The sequence below is a fragment of the Alternaria burnsii genome, assembly GCF_013036055.1.
Source record: "Alternaria burnsii strain CBS107.38 chromosome Unknown 705, whole genome shotgun sequence".
Lineage (NCBI taxonomy): Eukaryota > Fungi > Ascomycota > Dothideomycetes > Pleosporales > Pleosporaceae > Alternaria > Alternaria burnsii.
Window position 1 is genome coordinate 495,360 of NW_024066107.1, and position 18,738 is coordinate 514,097.

Sequence of the window (18,738 nt, forward strand, 5' to 3'; positions counted from 1 at the left end):
AGAACCTTTACAAATGCCGATGATGAGACATACAAGCTTCATTGCCATGAACAGCTTCCTACAGTATACGTGGGCAATAAAACAACAGATGAAACACCACTACTTGATAGAGGCTGGGTCTTTCAGGAGCGGATGCTGTCTAATAGGATCGTTCACTTCATGAGACAGGAGCTCTGGTGGGAATGTCGGGAGTCTCTTACCTGCGAGTGTCGCCTTGAGAATCACACCGCGACTAAGCACATATTCGATATGGGCCAGATAGCAAGGATGAATGAGTTCAGCTCGTTCGATGAGATCGAAGGAAATTGGGAACACTTGGTACGGATATATACGAAGAAGTCACTCACATATCCCAGCGATATCTTCCCGGCTTTACAAGGAATAGCGAAGCTGGTATCACCAAGTATGGGTAGGTACCTTGCCGGACACTGGGAAAGTACCTTGACTCAGAGTCTCTGCTGGCACGCTATGAAGACAGCGCAGAGAAAGCTACGGGAATGGCGTGCCCCGTCCTGGTCGTGGGCTGCAGCTCAAGGGGAAGTGATATGGCCACTTTATGAGCGTGGTCGTAAGACTCAGACGTGCGCTAACATCCTCGGCGCCATGACAAGACCCAAAGGAGACGATCCAATGGGCGAGATATCTTATGGAGTTATTTATCTGAAAGGAAGGTATTTGGTCGGTCAGATACAAGACGCCCGAACGTCTGATGACCACCTTCCTAGTAGCCTTACGTTGAAAGGATCACGACCTTGCATATCACCGAAGTCGTTCACATGCTACCCTATTTGGGATTCCGCCCATCACGAGGAAGGAGCGCAGATCGTTGCTCTAAAAATTCTCGAGACTGCTAGTATGAGTTCCTGTGGAAGGAAAACTAGCGTAGAACAGTATTGGTTGATTCTGAGAGCCATAAAAGGAGTACAAGGGAAATATATGCGTATCGGTATAATGGACGAGTCAGGCTCTGAGAATATAGGTACAAGGCTCAGAGATCTCAATGCTTTGTATGAAGAAGAGTCAGTCGAGATGGATTTCAAGATTGTCTGATAACACAAACAAGCACTCGAAAGCTACACTCACATGTTATGGATACGAGAGATCGACTGCCTACTTCAATACACGCGAAGAAGACGTTCGGGTATCTACCCAACACACCTCTGCACTCAATCATCTAGCTCTTTTCCTGTGCCTCCTTCTCCTTGATGACAGCATCCTTCTTCTGCGGCCTCTCTCCAAAAATCTGACTTCCCACCCTGACCTCATCACTCCCCATCTTAACCGCACCCTCAAAATCTGCACTCATGCCCATACTCAACTCCAATTGCTCCTCTCCCCGACCCAGCTCCTTGATAACCTGATCCCTCGTCTCCTTCAACGCGACGAAATCCTCATTCTCGTTTTCCGCAGTCGTCTCCTTACTCCTCGCAATCGCACCAATGGTCATTAGACCAGAGAGCTGGAGATGCGGACACTTGTCTATGATGTGCCGGCAGAGAGACAGTGTATCCGAGGGCTCGACGCCAGATTTCGCTTCTTCACCTGAGGTATTGACTTGCACCTTGACGCGCAACTTCCCCTCTACCTTGTCCCCATCCTTTTCGACCAAAGCTTTCCTTCCCTTCTCCAGTTCATTCGCCTTCTTCTCGCTGTCTACGCTGGACACGCACCACAGATTTGGTATCTGCTCAGCCAGCTGCTTGCACTTGTTCGACTGCAGACCGCCAATCATGTGCCATTGTATGGAGCGGGGGAGGATCTTGCTCTTCTCGAGGAGCTCTTGGACGTAGTTTTCGCCGAAATGGGTTTGGGTGGGATTGGAGGGTTGGTGGAGGGCGAGGATGTCGTTTGCGGGTTTGAGTTTAGATACGGCTATGAGGCGGACCTGGGGCGCGTCAGAGATGTTGGCTGGGGGTTTTTGGCAGGATTGAAAGATTTGGGGAGGACGTACCTGTTTCCCGCCTTTGCTCACGGCGTTGATGCGCGAGGTTATGCTGGCGATGTTTTCGGCGAGTTGCTTCGCGCGTTGGGGATTTATCTGCATGTCTTCGGCCATGGTTGGAACGGGGCTATGATGGTGTTCGCGTGTTCAGCCCTGCGGCTCGCTTCGGTGAAGACGTCAGATCGGCGTTTGGGCGTTATCTCCGGGGGATGCACGAGTCACTGTAGGCAGTACGAAGAAGTTCAATCTGTTTAAGCTGTATCTTGATCACTACCCTAGAGGTACTTACGTGGCTTTCAAATTGCAGAGTTTGAAGACTGACGACTGACGACTGACGACGTATGAATCGCTAGATAACGTACTACAAAGAACACCGCAAGGTAGGGGTATCGAGTGAGTACTAAGGAGCCGCTGCGTCGGGCTGCGAGGTTTGCCAGGACTCGCTGACCCGCTGCAGCCATTGTTCGCTCGCTCCGAAAGTTGGATCCATTAAGAAATCATGCTCAGTGCCTTTAATGACTAAGGACCGATACTGATAGCTATGGCTCGGCGTCCAGATGGCATTGAACCAATCCCTCCCTTTGTCACCAACCAACTGGTCGTGCTCACCATGAAAGCAGTCGATAGACCAGACCCTGTTACTGCCCGTCAGCCGATCATCTTCAGCAATTGTCTTCGAAAGAAGCTGCACAGCATCATCGAGATCTTCCCACTCGACAACGGGTGTACTCCATGGAACAGAGCGCTTTAGGAGCAATTGGGTGTCTGCCGAGACACCTTCCACATTTTCGGCGAAGACGAACTTGGTGATGTGTTCTCGCAAGTCATCCACAGCCTTTGGATCGTCGAGTGCGATATCCTGGAAAACGTCGTGAGGACCATCCTCTGGCCTTTCAGAGTCGACAGCCCCAGACACTGTGAGTGCAACGGGAGCTGTTGTGGGATCTGAACGCGAAAGTGGCGCGGAAATCCCTTTCACAAATGCGCCACTCAAGCCGACCACTGGAATAATATTGTGGTTGACGAATCTACCGATTGAGCCAAACTTTCCTATCCACGAAGCAGGGAGAAGCTCAGTAGCCTGTAGATGCGTCATCTTCGAATGCGAGTAATGGACCCATGGAGCAAAGAAAGCGACATATGGATGATTGGGATTCAACAGATGTGGGTAGGCGAGAATAAAGTTCATGAGGTAGATGTCGCCTCCACTGTGGCTAGCAATCGAAACATGCGAGATGTTCAAATGTGCCAGAAGCTTGGGGGTCATTTCTGTAACAGTGAATCAACTATCTTTGTAGAAGGGCATTGTTAATCTTACCCAGCCAGGTCTGTACACGCTTCTCAGGCTCCACAGCTTCACTACCACCAACGCCAGGTCGATCCGGATGGATGATTCTGACATGGTGGGCCTTTGCTAATTGGTCCAAGGGTGCGTAGCATAAGCGCTGACCGAAGAGGGCTCCACAGAACAAGACGATTGCCTTGCTGTCGGCGTCGCCAAAGTCGGAGTAAGACACATGGTAGGGTTTGGATGTGTTGGACTCGGGGTTCGCGGGAACCACGAAACTGCGGTGAAACCTTCGATCGCAGATGAACTCGAGTGCTCCCATGTTGATGTAATCAGAAAGTTTTGATGGTAGGGATAGCTGTGATGTGCAAACGTGAGATCGATTTTCACAGCACCGGAAGTACATTAGCAGGTATGTTAGGCCGCCCGACACGCGGCAGGATGCTGCAGGTACCAATGAACATCGTTGTCTGTGTTCTACTTCAATAAATGTTCTCAACGCCGTAGTCATCGACTGGGCTATACTGCTGCGCAACGCAGTGAGAAGTAAGCTGTAGTCCTCTCGATTTTGCCCAGAGTAGACGCGAAATTCAGACTCCTTAGGCTCAAAGTCCGTGACTAAGGCTGCACGCGTTCTTCTTGATGGCACCAAGTATGTTGTAGTGGCTGCGAATGGCACGATCAGACAAACCCACGAAATATAGACACATGCTTCACAACAGGGCGGTAACAAAGCTTCTGTGGAATACCCGAGGGTCGCTGACGCAGGTGGAAGAAAGCCGGCATGGTCAAAGAAACCCCACGGAAACAACACCCGGCTCGTCGCCCCACATGGCAAGTAACGTTCCGCAGGACCGCCTCCATGTCTATAGCTCTGCACACTCTATTTAACAGTAAATACAGATCCGAACTAGTTTAAGAGGACTAAATGCACTCTAAGACCTACTTGGAGCCTAGAGACGCCCGGCTAAGCCATTTAGTACCTGCAGGAGTTCTGGGGTACTATTTCAGACAGATTGCTTTATATAGCCAAGCCCCCGTTTAACCCCGGATACACCCTTGACGCCCCGTGAGGTTTTATATGAAGGTGAACTTCTAGAAATGAAGTAGTATGCAATTTGAGAGGGTCGGCAGTGAGTTGTAATGTATAAAGATGTGATTTCCGTAGGTACCGTGTCTACTGGCGCGGTCGTCCTTTCCTACTCTAGCACTTGTCGACAGCCTATTCCACGATGAGGTATCTTCCTGCTCTTCTTGCAATTTCAGCAGCGCGAGGTGCGCTTGCACACCCAGGGTCTCCACATCCAGATGCACAAGGAAGGTACACGATTGAGGCAGAAGGGATTAGAGCGCAGTTCATTCCGTACGCTGCTACCCTCACAAACCTCTTTGTCAAAGGTAAATTGCAGTCGAAGTACAAGATAGCCTCTACTGAAACAATTACAGATCCAACGGGTCAAGAGCTAGATATAGTCCTAGGCTACGATAATACCTCTTACTATCGTAAGCCTGCCGTTGCACGCTTGACCTAGCACCGCTTAACATGTTGCAGCCGTCGACCCTGGACATCCCGTCTACAATGCGATTCCTGGACGCTACGTCAATCGCATTGGCAATGGTGAATATACCCTCGACAACGTTACCTACCACACTGAAAAGAATGATGGTCCAAACACCCTCCACAGCGGCACAAACAACTGGTCCTTCAGAGTGTGGAATGTTAGCGCCGTAACTAACTCGTCAATCACCTTCTCAATTAGCGACGCATCGAACTCTTCTCTTGGTATGATCGGCCGCGTCGACGCGAGCGTCACATACTCGGTCTCGAAGAACAAGTGGCACATCTCCATGGATGCCACATCTCCAGAAGCAAGAACGCCTCTTATGCTGACGCAGCACACTTACTTCCAGCTTGATGCTTTCAAACGACCTGACAACCGCACGGTCTGGAACCATACTGTGTATATGCCAGAGGCTAAGCGAGCCCTTGTCGCCGATGCGAACGCCCTCCCTACCGGCGAGATTGCGCAGATCCCTGCAGGAGCCATTGACGATTGTAGGTGTTTTCCTCCCACAAACCGCACGTGAAATAGGTACTGATTTGTGTCTAGTCTGGTCGGCGCCGCATGAGCTTGGGTTTGCATCAGGGAATGCCGAGTTTGAGAACCACTGCGGCAACGGATGCCACGGCTACAACGGCGCTTGGGCGTTCAACGAGAGCAGGAACAAGAGCGCGGCTGTACTCACACTATCGAGCGCATACAGCGGCATCGAGGCTAAGTTGACGACCAACCAAGATGCTGTAGTGCTGTACACGTGCAATTGGAACGATGGCAAGAGCGAATTCAAGAACACTCAGGGCGTCGCAGGCCAAGACAAGTTCATCCCGCGCGATGGCTGCATTGCTATTGAAGCCCAAGACTACGTTGATGGCATCAACCAGTGAGTACATGATGACGTCGTGCAAGGCCGCAAGCTAATATTGTTGAACAGTCCGGAGTGGGGTCGCCTCGACAAGCAGATATCCGGCCCTGGAGACAAGTACCACTGGGAGTCGTCGTGGGAGTTTGGAACAATCTGACATGAGATGGGAGTTGAGTTTGAGAGGGCAGGAACGGGCGGGCTAGGTGGGTAGGAGCAGAGGTAGTAAGCAGAATGTTATGCAACCCGTTGACCCACGGCCAACTGTCAATACCTGGAGCCCCGCATTTGGGCGGGGTGGTGGTGCTCGCGTGTCGCCCAACTACTGCGAAGATGTCTACCTTGACAGCACAGTCAGCTGGAGAGAAATTGGTCGGTATGGGCGAACTGGTGCAAGAGTGAAGCGACAATGTTGTCGGGCTGGAGTGCGCGGGCGGGAATAGCGATCTGGTTCCTGGTACTGGTATCGTGGCGGCGCGGGCTAAGCGGCACAAGCTCCAGTACCTAGCTGCATGGCATGGCTGCATATAGGCCCAGATGTCGCCAGCCTGTTTGCCGTCTTACCTCCCTATACAGCTCCCAGCTGGCAGTGCTGTGTGAATGAATACATGGTGAAGCGACGTGCCCAAAGCCCCAAGACTGATCTTGAAGCCTGATTGCCTCGCCCCGCCCATTCGGCCCTACGCCTACCTCGTACGCAACATTCATTTGCGATCGACGCCCTGGCTTGCTGCCAAGAAACGACATCATTCAGGATTCGCTCTTCAACACCAGCACCTGTCGACGTCGCTCCGTCGCCGCTTGCACCTCGCTGCTCCGCTGCCCATGCGCCCCTTTTGTCGATCGCGACTGCCGCCTCCTTCTGGTCGCACTTCTTGAGACGCGTCGAGGAAAGGGCCACCCACGGCCAGGTTCCCCAGCATCCATGTCCTTGTGACACTGTGCTATCTCCCACCGGACACCCTCACCACCTCGCTGTCGCTAATCGTCGCGATAACGACCTGATCCCTGCCCGCACAGACATCGTCACTGCACTTGGGCATCGACGGGCCGCCTTGCTACAAGCCCGCCACGATCCGCCTTGGACGTAAACATCCATAACCTAATTCCTCCATCCATCCCACCACCCTCACCATGGGCAACTCGCAGGGCAAAGAGTCGCAGCCGGAGCGGAGAGGCCACGCCCGCCGCTCCAGTGCACACCAGCCCACCTCTCCGTCGGCTGCCGGTCCTGCTGCATCAACACACGACAGGCCGGGGAACAGTCCCTATGGCAACTCGCGGAGGGACAGAGGCAGCCGGCCAGATCTGTCGTTCCTCGGCATACGCACGGGAGATAATGCCGAACGCGACCCCGCCCTCGAACCGCGGCGAGAAACAAAGGCGGAGCGTGAGGCCCGCAAGCTGGAGAAGGATCGTATACTCCGGGCACAGGAACGTGAGCGGAGTTTGAAAGAGGAAGGCGTCGACGGAGGCTACTTGGTCACGCTCGGTGTCTATACGGGACCAGAAGACTTCAGCAAGCCTATGGTGCGGCAATTACAGGTATGCTGCTCAGTTGCACCACAGCGACACCAACTAATGTACACCAGATCGAGCGTCGACTTGCTCCCTTTTGGAGAGGTCTCGATGACCACGAAGATACTTGGACGGAGCATCAGCTCGTCGAAGTCGTCAACGGCCGCCCACTGCCCGCCGCAGATGATATCCCTCCCGAAGAACCGCCTCGAACGAATACGAACAACCACCTCAGCACAGCATGGAACCCCCGCAGCTCAGAGCCCAGTCTCAACAAGCTTACGGTGCCCATGGGTGCTCGATCCATGTCCCAAGAACCGGAGCGCGGAGGCGGCCTCTCCCCTTCGAACCCTACCTTCTCCCTCCCTTCGCCTGCGTCTCCGATCGCAAACCACTCCTCTTCCTCGCCATTCTTCCGTGGACGCGCCAAGACACTTGCCTCCCTCGCGACCGGTTCCCGCAACGCTTCGCAGTCTGACATGGCCCCACAGGAACTACACCTTCCCAAAGACCCGTACGTGAATGGCCAACGGGTCGAGGCTTTTCTGTACAAGAACGCCTCCGAGTGTCCCATCTGTTTCATGTACTACCCACCACATCTGAACAAGACACGGTGCTGCGATCAGCCCATTTGCTCGGAATGTTTTGTCCAGATCAAGAGACCTGACCCGCACCCCCCAGAGCATCATGGAGAACCCGGTGCTGAGGGCGCGCAAACTGCCGAGCCAGAGGAAGAGGTTCAGCTAGTGTCAGAGCCAGCTGCTTGTCCCTATTGCACACAAACCGAGTTTGGAGTAACTTACGAGCCACCGCCTTTTAGGAGAGGACTCGTTTACAATGGCCAGGGTCATAATGGTATGGGTAGCGCGACATCGGCAATGTCTTCTACTTCGTCTTTGAACTCGCCTACTGCAGCCGGACCTGGACGAAGAAGAGCGACGTCGCTTGCAGTCACCGACAAGACTGTCATCACAACCGACATGGTACGGCCCGACTGGGCAAAGAAGCTGGCTGACGCAAAATCGCATGCTTTGCGAAGGGCTGCCGCTGCCACAGCTCTACATAACGCAGCGTACATGATGGGAAACCTCCCGCAAGGAGAGAGTCGCTTCGGCCTGGGAAGACGAAGAAGGATATTCACTAGCGATAGTGCCGGTAGCAGTGGACATGGAACGCCTCGGCGCGAAGGCGAAAGCTCATCGACTCAGCCAGGAGGTTCAAGTGACCTGTTCCCCAACCGCATTAGCTCGAGGAGAGGCAACAGGATTGATGATCTTGAGGAGCTCATGATGATGGAAGCTATACGTCTTAGTTTGGCAGCCGAAGAAGATCGTAAGAAGAGAGACGAAAAGGACGCTGCTAAAGAAGCCAAGAAGGAGGGCAAGAAGAAGGCGAAGGAAATCAAGAAAGTTGCCAAGGCCCAACGCAACATTGGCAGTGGCTTTCACCCAATAGAGATTGACGGCCTTGACGAAACAGAAGCGAGTAGCTCTTCAGCAGCCGGTAAAGGTAAAGGAGTCGATCGGTCTGGTGGCGCCGGAGGTTTCAATCCCATGTCAGAACCGACATCGACTCTCAACACCCCTTCTACCAAGGACGACCCGCAAAAGCATCTCGAAGCCAGCCGCGCGCAGATTCAGCGAGAGACGTCCGATTCTGGCAACACTACTGGTCCCTTCAATCCTGAGAATAGTAGCGAGCAGTCACAGCACCGCTCCGTCCTCCGCAATATCTCCAATGCGTCATCATCCTCGTCGTCGTTCGCAGAGTCCTACCAAAACTCATTACAACACCAAGAACACCAGAGTAACCTTGCACCTGGATCAAATTATGGACACAGCTCGAATGCGTCGGGGGTTAGTTTGGGTCAAGGCGAGACTGACACCCCACCGCAGGATTCGACAAACATGGAGCCCATGTTCAACTTCCAAACTCTGACAAAGGCGATTACGCATGAGGATGAGGACAAGAGTGGTAGGGCGCAGTTCATTGAGGATGTTGCGGAGACGACGAAAACAGAAGAGAAATCTGCTGTGAACGGCAAAGCCGCTGAAGAGTCAAATGGTGTAGAGGGCCAGAGTCAGACTCTAGGCTCTGCAGAGAATCAGAGCTCCGACCCACTGACTGAGAGTACAATGACACTCAAGCCAAATGAGGAGACATCGAAAGCGGGGAACGACGACGAGATCAGTCCAGCGCCGCCTGTTCAACTTGTGTCGGACGCCTCCCAGAATCACACGTCAAACTTTGACCAGAAGCACCTTGGCGAAGTAAGCATGATGCATGAGTTGAATCACCAGGCTACGCAGTAGACTCTTTGATTCCTCGTATATAACAGCAACAACCCTATTTCTTCTTTTCTCCCTTCTACACTTTATGCATTCTGATCGGTGTTAAACAATGGCGCAGGGGAGCAGCTATGGATGCATGCATCTCGTAGGCGAGACACATCTCTTATTTGACAGACAATCGCTACACTTGTTCATATCTCTTATCTCGGGTTCCATGGGCTTAGGCGTGAGGTGTTTTGTGGGTGGGTGGGTGGGGGGATGAAATTGCTATTGGTGTGGTGTGCTGAGGTCTCACCGCTAGAATCACAGAAAGAGAATGAATGTCATCTTCCTACAAAGACGGACCACTTTGAGTGCAGTAAGCATGTGTGAGAGTAAGAGAAATGTTTGGACTCTAGTCAACTTATCATATATCAAGCATTTATTGTGGATATATAGTTCAAAATGGGTTTTTTCCATAGCAACGGTGAAAAAAAAACAAGGACCTCCTGCAACGACCTGCGTGTGCTTTTTGGTACTCCTCATCACATGCACTCTGCTTGGTTCAGGTAGCATGCTGCTATCCTGCTTAAGGTATCTGTACGCCATCGCAATGACCATGTTCATATCCCTTGTACTCCGTGTCCCAAAACGCCGTGGTATCATGCCATCGCTTCGTAAAAGTCGTTATATCGTTGCTCCCTCCTCGTCTGTTCAGGAACCAAACACCATGATCGCAATGCCTGAGCGATACCGCCAAGCCAAAGCTCAGCGTGCTCTCTTTCCTCTTTCTCCTCCCCATTTCCATCCCATCACCTCTTACTCGTTCAACCTGTGCAGCCCTAGTACATCAGTCCTCTGATATCCGTATACGCCAACTGCTGCAGTGCGGCGCTCGATTGGCAGCATCTGGAAAAGTATATGCTGACTAGATCCATGGTTGTGCGGATGATGGCGTGTGGCTTTCCCGGATGGAGAAGGTCGAGGAGGGTGAGGGCCCAGCAGCCGATTTGGACGATGAGGAGGAAGGCTATGCAGAGACGGAAGGAGGACTCTTTTCCCATGGTCGAGGTCTTTGTGTGTTGGAGTGGGGTGTGGATGGTTGTTGTTGTAGTAGTAGTGGGGGTGGGGTGCGGGGTTCCGTTGGTGAACGTTCCGTGATGTTTGTTGCGTGGTATCGTGTATCGTGTATCGTGATTGCTGCTATCGTGAAGCTCCAAAGCTATCTCTTCCCGCCAACAAAAGAAGGACGAGAAATGCGAAAAAGACGTCGAGTATACCGATTTGTGAAGGTGCGATAGCAGTGTGGTTATATGTGAGGATAAGCAGAGAAAAATAAACGAGGCTGGGTCTGTGTTATTATTATGATTATCTTGTTGACCCCAGGATCCATATGTATGCGTGAAGGAATAGTCGGTGTGGTGAGTTGGCAGAAGCGTGCATACGACTAGATTCCCAATCTTAGTCTAGAACAAAACAATTGTCTTGCTACGATATGGATAACAAGAGGAAGAAGCTGGACAAAGTGGCCTGTGTGTCACCTTTGCTCGCATTCTTTGTGGTCACGCGCCGTTACAATCACCACACCATGGCGTTGTTCTGCTGGAGCTGCTGGAAAGATGCTCTCGTGATTCCCCCGCAAGCGAAAATGTCAAAATCGTGCTTGAATGTCGGTGTGTCCGTGTTATGTGATCTGCTCGGCTGTATCGTAGCTTCCTGTCAACATGCATAACCCACAGAAACTAGGCTGTAAGGGGTTTAGACGCAACTCGACATGGACATGTGAGCGGCTCAGAGCCGTCCGCAGCCCTGGGCGACAGAGGTTGAGCCCCACGGTTATACCTGCCAGCGAGGCTGTACGCGGGCTGCGGGTAGTTGCCCGGTTGCGCTTCGGAGCCCACTGGAATAATTGGTCGGTTTTGGACTTGGTATAGGCGCGCGCAGTATCTTATCCCGGATTGCGCATTTCCCTGGGCGCTGGCCTCCTGCTCTTGTACGTTTTCGGTTTCTGGAGGAAGATGGGTCCACCCTTAAACACTGTAGCAGCTGGCGAACTTCGGAGGTACCGCGGGGCGCTTTCTTATGGCGATAGCGCTTGTCAGATGTCAACGCCCGGCTGGACGGCAGCTACCTTGCGAAGCTTTTCTGACAAACTCGGGGCCGCGCCCAGACCCCCACGAAGCTTGCATAGTCAACCAAACTTAACGACGTTTGTGTACGAGTTCGGACAGACGCTCTGACCTCACAGCTTCACAGCGACGCGCGTTACGTCCCCTAAACAAACTATCGCTGATATAGTCTCCTTCACTCCGTTCCCGCGTGAAACGCCCCGGAGATGCGACCGTACGAACCCCGAGTTTACAGGCAGCGAGAAATAGTACCAGAAAGATGCCGAGCCTTTCTCTTTGAAGTTGGCATGGCCGAGTGCGAGAGTGGTAATATGCAGATGTTTACGCAAGGGTCTCAAGTGTAATGGTATCGTGGTTCAAGGCAGCCGCAAAAGAAGTGCCGAGATTTGCTGGGTAAAGCCTCACGGTGCAAGAGTAGATGGAAGAGCTTACGAAAAGCTTCGGGCGCAACGTCGATGGTCGAGTGCGAGGCAGACAGATAGTGGGTATCTGCTCTGGGGCTGCGTACAGAATGAACTGTATATGAGAATGCTATGTTTCGTGTGAAGATGATGGCTATTCGATTACAGAGAACAAACGGTTTCGAGTGAAGCTGCGACATCAACGACATCATCATCACCACCAGAGGTACGTGGCAGCCACATTATTCCCGTTAGTTTCAGCCCCAAGATAGCGTGTCCAGGTGTGGCTGGTAAAATCCGAGGTCCTATCGTGTCCTGCCCGGTCTGGCTAGTGCCCTCATGCATGGTACAAGTCCAGACTGCAGCCACAAATCACTCATAGGAGCGATATCTTCATGTCGAGCTTTCCCCGCATTCTTGCAAATCTTTGTCTTTGAAGCTTCGTTTGATCTCGTCCTTGTCATTCTAACCATGGCGCAGCTAGTTGAGTTCAGGCAGTCAGATCTCCTGGTAGAAGTACTGCCGAGGTACACCGACAAGCCTTGCGACGAGAAGATCATGCGGAGATTCCATGATGATGAAGATGAGACTGGGAGTCAGGTGTCGAGCACAATAAACCTTGAGGATCTGGAGGTTCAAAGACAGTCAAATCGAGATCGCGCATCTCAAACTTGGTGGAGCAGGTTCGGTTGTTGCGGACGAAGACGCGAAGAAACAGATGCCAAGAGAAGGGCACGGAGGATACGATGGTATCGCGGGTGTGGTATCAGTGTTGTTGTTCTAACAATCTTTGGTACTATCGCGGCAGGGTAAGAAGACTTCGTCTACACATGGGAACGGATTGTTTTAACATACTCTAGTGTTTACGTAGCCTTTGTGTCCGTACTGTTACGGCGACTCGCTCCTTCTCCTAGACATAACGGCCTCCAGCATATTGTCGACACTTGGGAAGAACCAAATGCAGGCGTAGCTTTTCAATATGACTGGAGGGATGACTTCAGCCGCGATATCGTACCGAAAAACTGCCACTCCCACAATGATTACTGGCGCGCTGTGCCTCTGTATGCGGCGCTGGCAGTAGGTTGTACCAGCATCGAAGCAGATATCTGGCTGACCGAGGACGACGAACTACTAGTCAGTCACTCCTGGGATTCTACAACCAAGGACCGGACGATAAAGAGCCTATACCTCGACCCGTTGGCAAACATTCTCGAGCAAAGAAATGCAACAACAGCAGACTCGCAAGACAAGGAGACGGGGATCTTCGACATGGACCCAACCACAACGACAGTCCTACTCATCGACTTCAAATCCGACGGCGCAGCAACATGGCCAGTTCTACTCTCCCAACTCGCTCCACTCCGCGAGAAGAACTGGTTAACCTATTACGACGGCGAGACTCTTCATCAAGGACCCCTCACCATCGTCGGCACGGGAAATACTCCCTTTAACCTCATTCAAGACGCCGCAACGAACCGCTACATCTTCTTCGATGCACCTCTCCTGTCCATCTCAAATGACTACAATACTACAAACTCTTACTATGCATCTTCTGCCCTCAGCAGCGCAGTGGGCAAGGTACGGTTTGCGACCATGTCATCAGGACAGATCGAGAGGGTCAAAGAGCAAGTCGAAGCAGCGGATGCAAAGGGCCTGAAGAGTAGGTATTGGGGCACTCCGAGTTGGCCGATTGGCAGGCGAGATGAGGCGTGGAAGGTGCTGATGGGTGCTGGTGTTGGGGTGCTAAATGTGGATGACTTGGTTAGTGCGACGATGTGGAATTGGGGGTGGTGTGTTGTTGCCGGTATTGCGCTTTGTGGGAACAGCTAGAATTTATGTTTGTTGTTCATGGATAAGGATATATCCAAGGAAATATCTTCTTCAAAACTCCTCAGCCGCGCGTCCTTATCGAACTCCAGCGTCAAGCTCTAGTCCCATTGCGAAAAGTAGACGTAGTACGCCTACGTATACAGTATGAGGTCTCGAGAGTCATATGTAATCTCACTTGCTACATAAATTTTATTTCTCCTCTTTCTCGGATGCAGGATGTAATGCAGGGCACAACACCTCTACCTGACTCCAGCTCTCACGATAGCACTAGAGATGAGGGTCTGTAGGCCCTCAAGGGCGGGTACCGTACTATTGGAATCTACCCAAGAAGTTGATTGATCTACACCTTATGCGAAGATCTCGGGAAGCGTCCCACAATACTTGTGCAATGTTGTGCTCAGTGCTATTCCCGCCCGCAGTCCAGAAAAACGTCATCGACAGTGTTGATCGATGGTTGAAACTCCACCTACGTGGGGTTGATTCCGTCCCAGTCCCAGTGCAACTCCCGCTCGCAGCCACGTCACGTCATCGCCAACGTGCCCATTCGTCGTATCGATCGTGGTTTTGAACATCGACTCTGGAGCCCTAACAGCTTTGGGGCGACGACGGTTCTGTTTGGACCCTGGTTGTGGGTACATTTAGCGGTTGATCGCAAGAAGCTTTACCTCGGGATCTACAAGGGCTAAGAATAGACCCATCTTTTTGGCACCCTCTACGAACAGCTGTCAAGTCTGCTCTTTAGCACAAGGGCCAAAGATTTTTAAATCGTCCAAGGGCTCATTTCACCGCCACAGGGTTCGCAGCCATTCAACGGCCGAATGTACCTTACATGTCGGTTGCTTGTGGCTGAAACAGGCACAATGCAAGCCTGGACAGGGGTAAGGGATTACGTGGACAAATCCTCGAATTGGGGAACCTCCACTTGGATTCCTCGGGGATAGGCGAGGAGACTGTGGACCAGTGGCAGACATTCGACGTCGTGTTTGAGGGCTGCCCTGTACGGAAGCGCATTAGTTGCTTTTGCGTCGGCTGAATCTGCTCGACAGTCGGCGCGGTTGTAATATTCGTATCCCGAGTTTTCAACCGGTCATGGTTATGCGACGCGATGGCGATGCTACCCTGCTGAAGACAATTTTGCTCTGTTGAGCTCGAGGCGTATCGATACGCGTGTGCCTGCATCTGCACCGGGTATTTTGGCCAGAACCGATCAACGACAGGGTTGGCCGATCTGTTGAATCATGCCTGATGTGGGTGAATGAGTGAGGCCGAGAGAACCACACCCAAGTAGCCAGACACCACGACGAACGACGATGAACAAAGCATGCCTCTGTCCAACGTCTTCGATCTGCATTCATAACGGTAATTAGACGGCCGGCCTGGCAGTTACATGTGCAGCCAGCGGTGACGATATCTGCTTTCGGTGATTCGTTGTGGCGACGAGCTAGCGGTTTCAGTGGCATGTGGCTTTCCCGCTAACCCCTCCCTGCATACCGCTAGCCATGGTCTGGGGACCGGCGCGCGGCGTTGTTCGTCAAAGCAACTCCTTGCCATTGCTCTACTTTTCTTCACTCGCTCTTCCACCCTCACTTCTCTGCTGTTGTGTCCCCGAGAGCCTCTTCGCTCGTTTCCCTATCTCCTTGTTTCCTAAAGTCACCCCGAGAATCAACGGCAGGCCTTCGTTGAATCGCTGTTGTTTTATGCATCTCCATTGTACTACTCGTTCAAACGGCTCCTGAAAAGGAAGTGCTCGACGCACGCTCTCTGCCAGCTTCTCTTTTTCGCAAAAGCCTCTGGGATCTGCATCCCATTCACAATACCCACAATACCCCGCCTGCGCGTTCGCAGTAACGACACGGCTCCTACGAACAACCTCTAGATTTCCTTTACATGACAAGCAAACGATCCTCTCAGAGGTCCTTTAGACTCTCAAATCACGGCTTCCAGCCTCTAGCCAACGAGAACATGGAGAACCGAACCACCGACATACCCCTCCAGACTGTCGTCAGTCACACCCCCTCGCAGTCCTCGCCCACATCCGGAAATGAAAAGTCGGAGAAAGGGCATACTTTTTCACGGGGACGCAGGAAGCTGGCAGTGGTCGACTCCAGGACTGGAGCACCGCTGCCTCCTCGCGCAAGTGAAGAGAAGACGGCTCTCAACCGCATGGGCAGGATCTACACCAAGATCCTAAACTTCAGCATTGTCACCCGCTATATGATCTATGTCGCTCCTGTAGCGCTGCTACTCGCCATTCCAATCATCCTTTCGCAGACAGGCACGATTACCGGCTCCATTGGCAACACAAACCAGAAGAAATTCTGGATCTGGATCGAGATCATCTGGCTCAGTTTCTGGGTCATGAAGATTGTGGCACACTTTATCCCTAACGTTTTCGAGTTCCTCATCGGTGTGGTCAGCCCAGGTGTCAAGAAGTATGCGCTGCTATTGAGAGCCGTGGAGAAGCCTCTGTCTTTCGTCTTCTGGATGATTGTCAACCAGGCGACTTTCCCTGCTGTAAGTTGTGCGAGAAGCCCCCAGATGAACGTGTGCTAACATGGTGTAGCTTGTCCGAGTCAACCCCGGCAAGGATAGACTGGGCTGGATGGACACCATGCAATCGGTCCTGCTTGCCCTCCTCGTCTGCACCATCATCATCCTCGCTGAGCGCGTCTTGATCCAGCTCATCAGTATCAGCTACCACCGCAAGCAGTTTGACGACAAGATCAAGGAGTCTAAGCGCAACATCTACCTCCTCGGTATCCTCTACGACACTTCGCGGTCGCTATTCCCCGCCTACTGCAATGAGTTTGCTGAGGAAGACTACATCATCCAGGACACAATTCTTGATCTCGGTTTCGGTAGCAGGAAGGGAACGACCAAGCATGGCCGATCCGGTAGCCGCACGCCCATGCGTCTTATCCAAGAAGTTGGTCGAGACGCTGGTCGTATTGGTGATAAGATCACATCAGTTTTCGGTACTATCGCTTCCGAGATCACTGGCAAGAAAGTGTTTGACCCCAACTCGGCTCATTCCGTCGTCTTGACCGCTTTGGAGAGGAACAAGAGTGCTGAAGCCCTGGCTAGGCGTATCTGGATGTCCATGGTCGTCGAAGGCAAGAACGAGCTTTACTTGGAAGATCTCGTCGAAGTCATGGGTCCAGGTCGCCAGGAGGAGGCCGAGGAATGCTTTGCTGCGATTGACCGAGACGGAAACGGCGACATCAGTTTGGAAGAGATGATCTTGACTGTGACTGATTACGCCAGGCAGCGAAAGTCGATCAACTCGAGCATGCACGATGTTGACCAAGCTATCAACGCTCTCGACGGTCTGATCATGACCATTGCTGTTATCGTCTGCATTTTCGTCTTCGTCGCTTTCCTTGCTCCCGCTTTCCGTACCACACTCGCCACATCCGCGACCGCTCTTCTTTCGCTCTCTTTCGTGTTCGCAACGACTGCCCAGGAAGTTCTCGGTTCTTGCATCTTTCTCTTCGTCAAGCACCCTTACGATATCGGTGACCGTGTCGATATTACCACTGAGCAGCTTACTGTGGAACATATTGCTCTGCTTTACACCGTGTTCAAGCGCGTCACAAATGGAAAGACGGTCCAGATTCCCAACATCGTTCTGAACTCTCTATGGGTAGAGAACATCACACGAAGCAAGGCCATGCGAGAGCAAGTCTCGGTCTTCTGCGACTTTGGTACATCGTTCGAAGACATCAATCTGCTTAAATTGGAGATGATGAGCTTCGTTCGCGACCCTGCTAACGCCCGCGAGTTCCACCCTGATATCGACATCGAGGTTGTTAGCATTGCCGAGATGAACAAGCTAGAGCTTCGTGTCGAGATTCGTCACAAGAGCAACTGGTCCAACGAGTCACTCCGCGCATCTCGAAGATCCAAGTTCATGTGCGCGCTTGTCGTTGCTCTGCGCAAGGTTCCGATCAACGGCCCAGGTGGAGGAGATGCCGCTCTGGGCTCGCAAGACAAGCCCACATGGTCTGTTGCAGTTCCACCTGCGGAGGCTGTCGCAGCATACGAAAAGTACAAGGCCAACGCCGACGCCGGCCGTCTGCACCCACTCAACCCCGTCCAAGAGGATACCGGCAAGTCTACTGGCACAGACTACCTGGGCACCGAAGACAACGCAATCACCTCGCTCAACAACAGGAGACCAGGCCTAGACACTATCCGCGACGACACCTGGGAAGCTCGAGACGATTCCAGCACCATTGGCCGTCCTAGCATGTCAGACCAAAGGCCCGATCTCGATGAAGTCCGCGGTCTACTCCGCAAAGCCAGTTCAGCCGGAAAGAGGAAGGGTGGCACCACGCTATCACCATTCGGCTCCCGCGTCTCCGTCGATACACCGCGTCAGAACCCACCACCCCCTCTACCACTCAACATAGTACCGTCTGGTAGTCAGTACGCACAGCCGCCAACAGGCAACTTGCCGCCACCGCCTCGCAGCACTGCTCCTGGGTCGCCGAGTTCCATCTCCACGGGGCAGGTAGAGGAGTACTCGTACCAGACTATGGTGCCTCCGCCTCGCTCACGCAGCCGACCGCGCGCTCCGCAGGTGGAAGAGGATGAGGGCGAGAGGCAGTGGCAACCTAATGCTAATGCGCCGGCGAGGGCCCCATCGAATACGAATAACCCGTATAGGAGTCCGGGGTCGCCGCAGCAGGGATTCCAGTCTTTTAAGAGGGAGTAGAAATTTAACTAGAAGGCCTGTAAGCACGGTATATCATCATGATCAACATGATTATGCTCGCTAAGGCCAAGGATGTGGGTGTAAGGGGTTTCAAAAAATGTGTATAATGTCTTTTTCTTATTTGGACTGGAAATTTAGCATGGCATTAGTGAAGGTGTCTTGATGACGCTCACTATGGCGTTTTTCTATATTCATTGTGTAGTGGTGTGTATGTGCTCATAA

The 18,738-nt window shown here is 52.5% G+C and overlaps 6 protein-coding genes across 6 annotated transcripts; 4 read left to right on the top strand and 2 right to left on the bottom strand.

Annotated features, from left to right (window-relative positions):
- Positions 1 to 132: 132 nt before the first annotated feature.
- On the top strand, positions 133 to 1,050 carry GT037_000185 (uncharacterized protein; the record flags this gene model as incomplete). Its single annotated transcript, XM_038925232.1, has 1 exon — positions 133 to 1,050. One exon carries the CDS (start codon positions 133 to 135, stop codon positions 1,048 to 1,050), a length of 918 nt encoding a protein of 305 aa, XP_038791088.1.
- A 124-nt stretch (positions 1,051 to 1,174) lies between these two features.
- GT037_000186 (uncharacterized protein) lies at positions 1,175 to 3,552 on the bottom strand (the record flags this gene model as incomplete). Its single annotated transcript, XM_038925233.1, has 4 exons — positions 1,175 to 1,885; positions 1,952 to 2,069; positions 2,344 to 3,211; positions 3,261 to 3,552. The coding sequence occupies 4 exons, from the start codon at positions 3,550 to 3,552 to the stop codon at positions 1,175 to 1,177; spliced, it is 1,989 nt and encodes a 662-aa protein (XP_038791089.1).
- Positions 3,553 to 4,462: 910 nt separating this feature from the next.
- GT037_000187 (aldose 1-epimerase) lies at positions 4,463 to 5,811 on the top strand (the record flags this gene model as incomplete). The annotated part of the gene is made up of 5 exons (XM_038925234.1): positions 4,463 to 4,628; positions 4,677 to 4,733; positions 4,783 to 5,286; positions 5,342 to 5,672; positions 5,724 to 5,811. The coding sequence occupies 5 exons, from the start codon at positions 4,463 to 4,465 to the stop codon at positions 5,809 to 5,811; spliced, it is 1,146 nt and encodes a 381-aa protein (XP_038791090.1).
- Positions 5,812 to 6,785: 974 nt separating this feature from the next.
- GT037_000188 (c2h2 zinc finger protein) lies at positions 6,786 to 9,481 on the top strand (the record flags this gene model as incomplete). The annotated part of the gene is made up of 2 exons (XM_038925235.1): positions 6,786 to 7,196; positions 7,244 to 9,481. The coding sequence occupies 2 exons, from the start codon at positions 6,786 to 6,788 to the stop codon at positions 9,479 to 9,481; spliced, it is 2,649 nt and encodes an 882-aa protein (XP_038791091.1).
- An 800-nt stretch (positions 9,482 to 10,281) lies between these two features.
- GT037_000189 (uncharacterized protein) lies at positions 10,282 to 10,503 on the bottom strand (the record flags this gene model as incomplete). The annotated part of the gene is made up of 1 exon (XM_038925236.1): positions 10,282 to 10,503. One exon carries the CDS (start codon positions 10,501 to 10,503, stop codon positions 10,282 to 10,284), a length of 222 nt encoding a protein of 73 aa, XP_038791092.1.
- Positions 10,504 to 12,353: 1,850 nt separating this feature from the next.
- Positions 12,354 to 18,516, top strand: GT037_000190 (serine threonine protein kinase; the record flags this gene model as incomplete). Its single annotated transcript, XM_038925237.1, has 4 exons — positions 12,354 to 12,778; positions 12,830 to 13,730; positions 15,744 to 16,313; positions 16,363 to 18,516. Coding segments are annotated over 4 exons (4,050 nt in total), but the record flags the coding sequence as incomplete, so codon positions are not given.
- Positions 18,517 to 18,738: the final 222 nt, after the last annotated feature.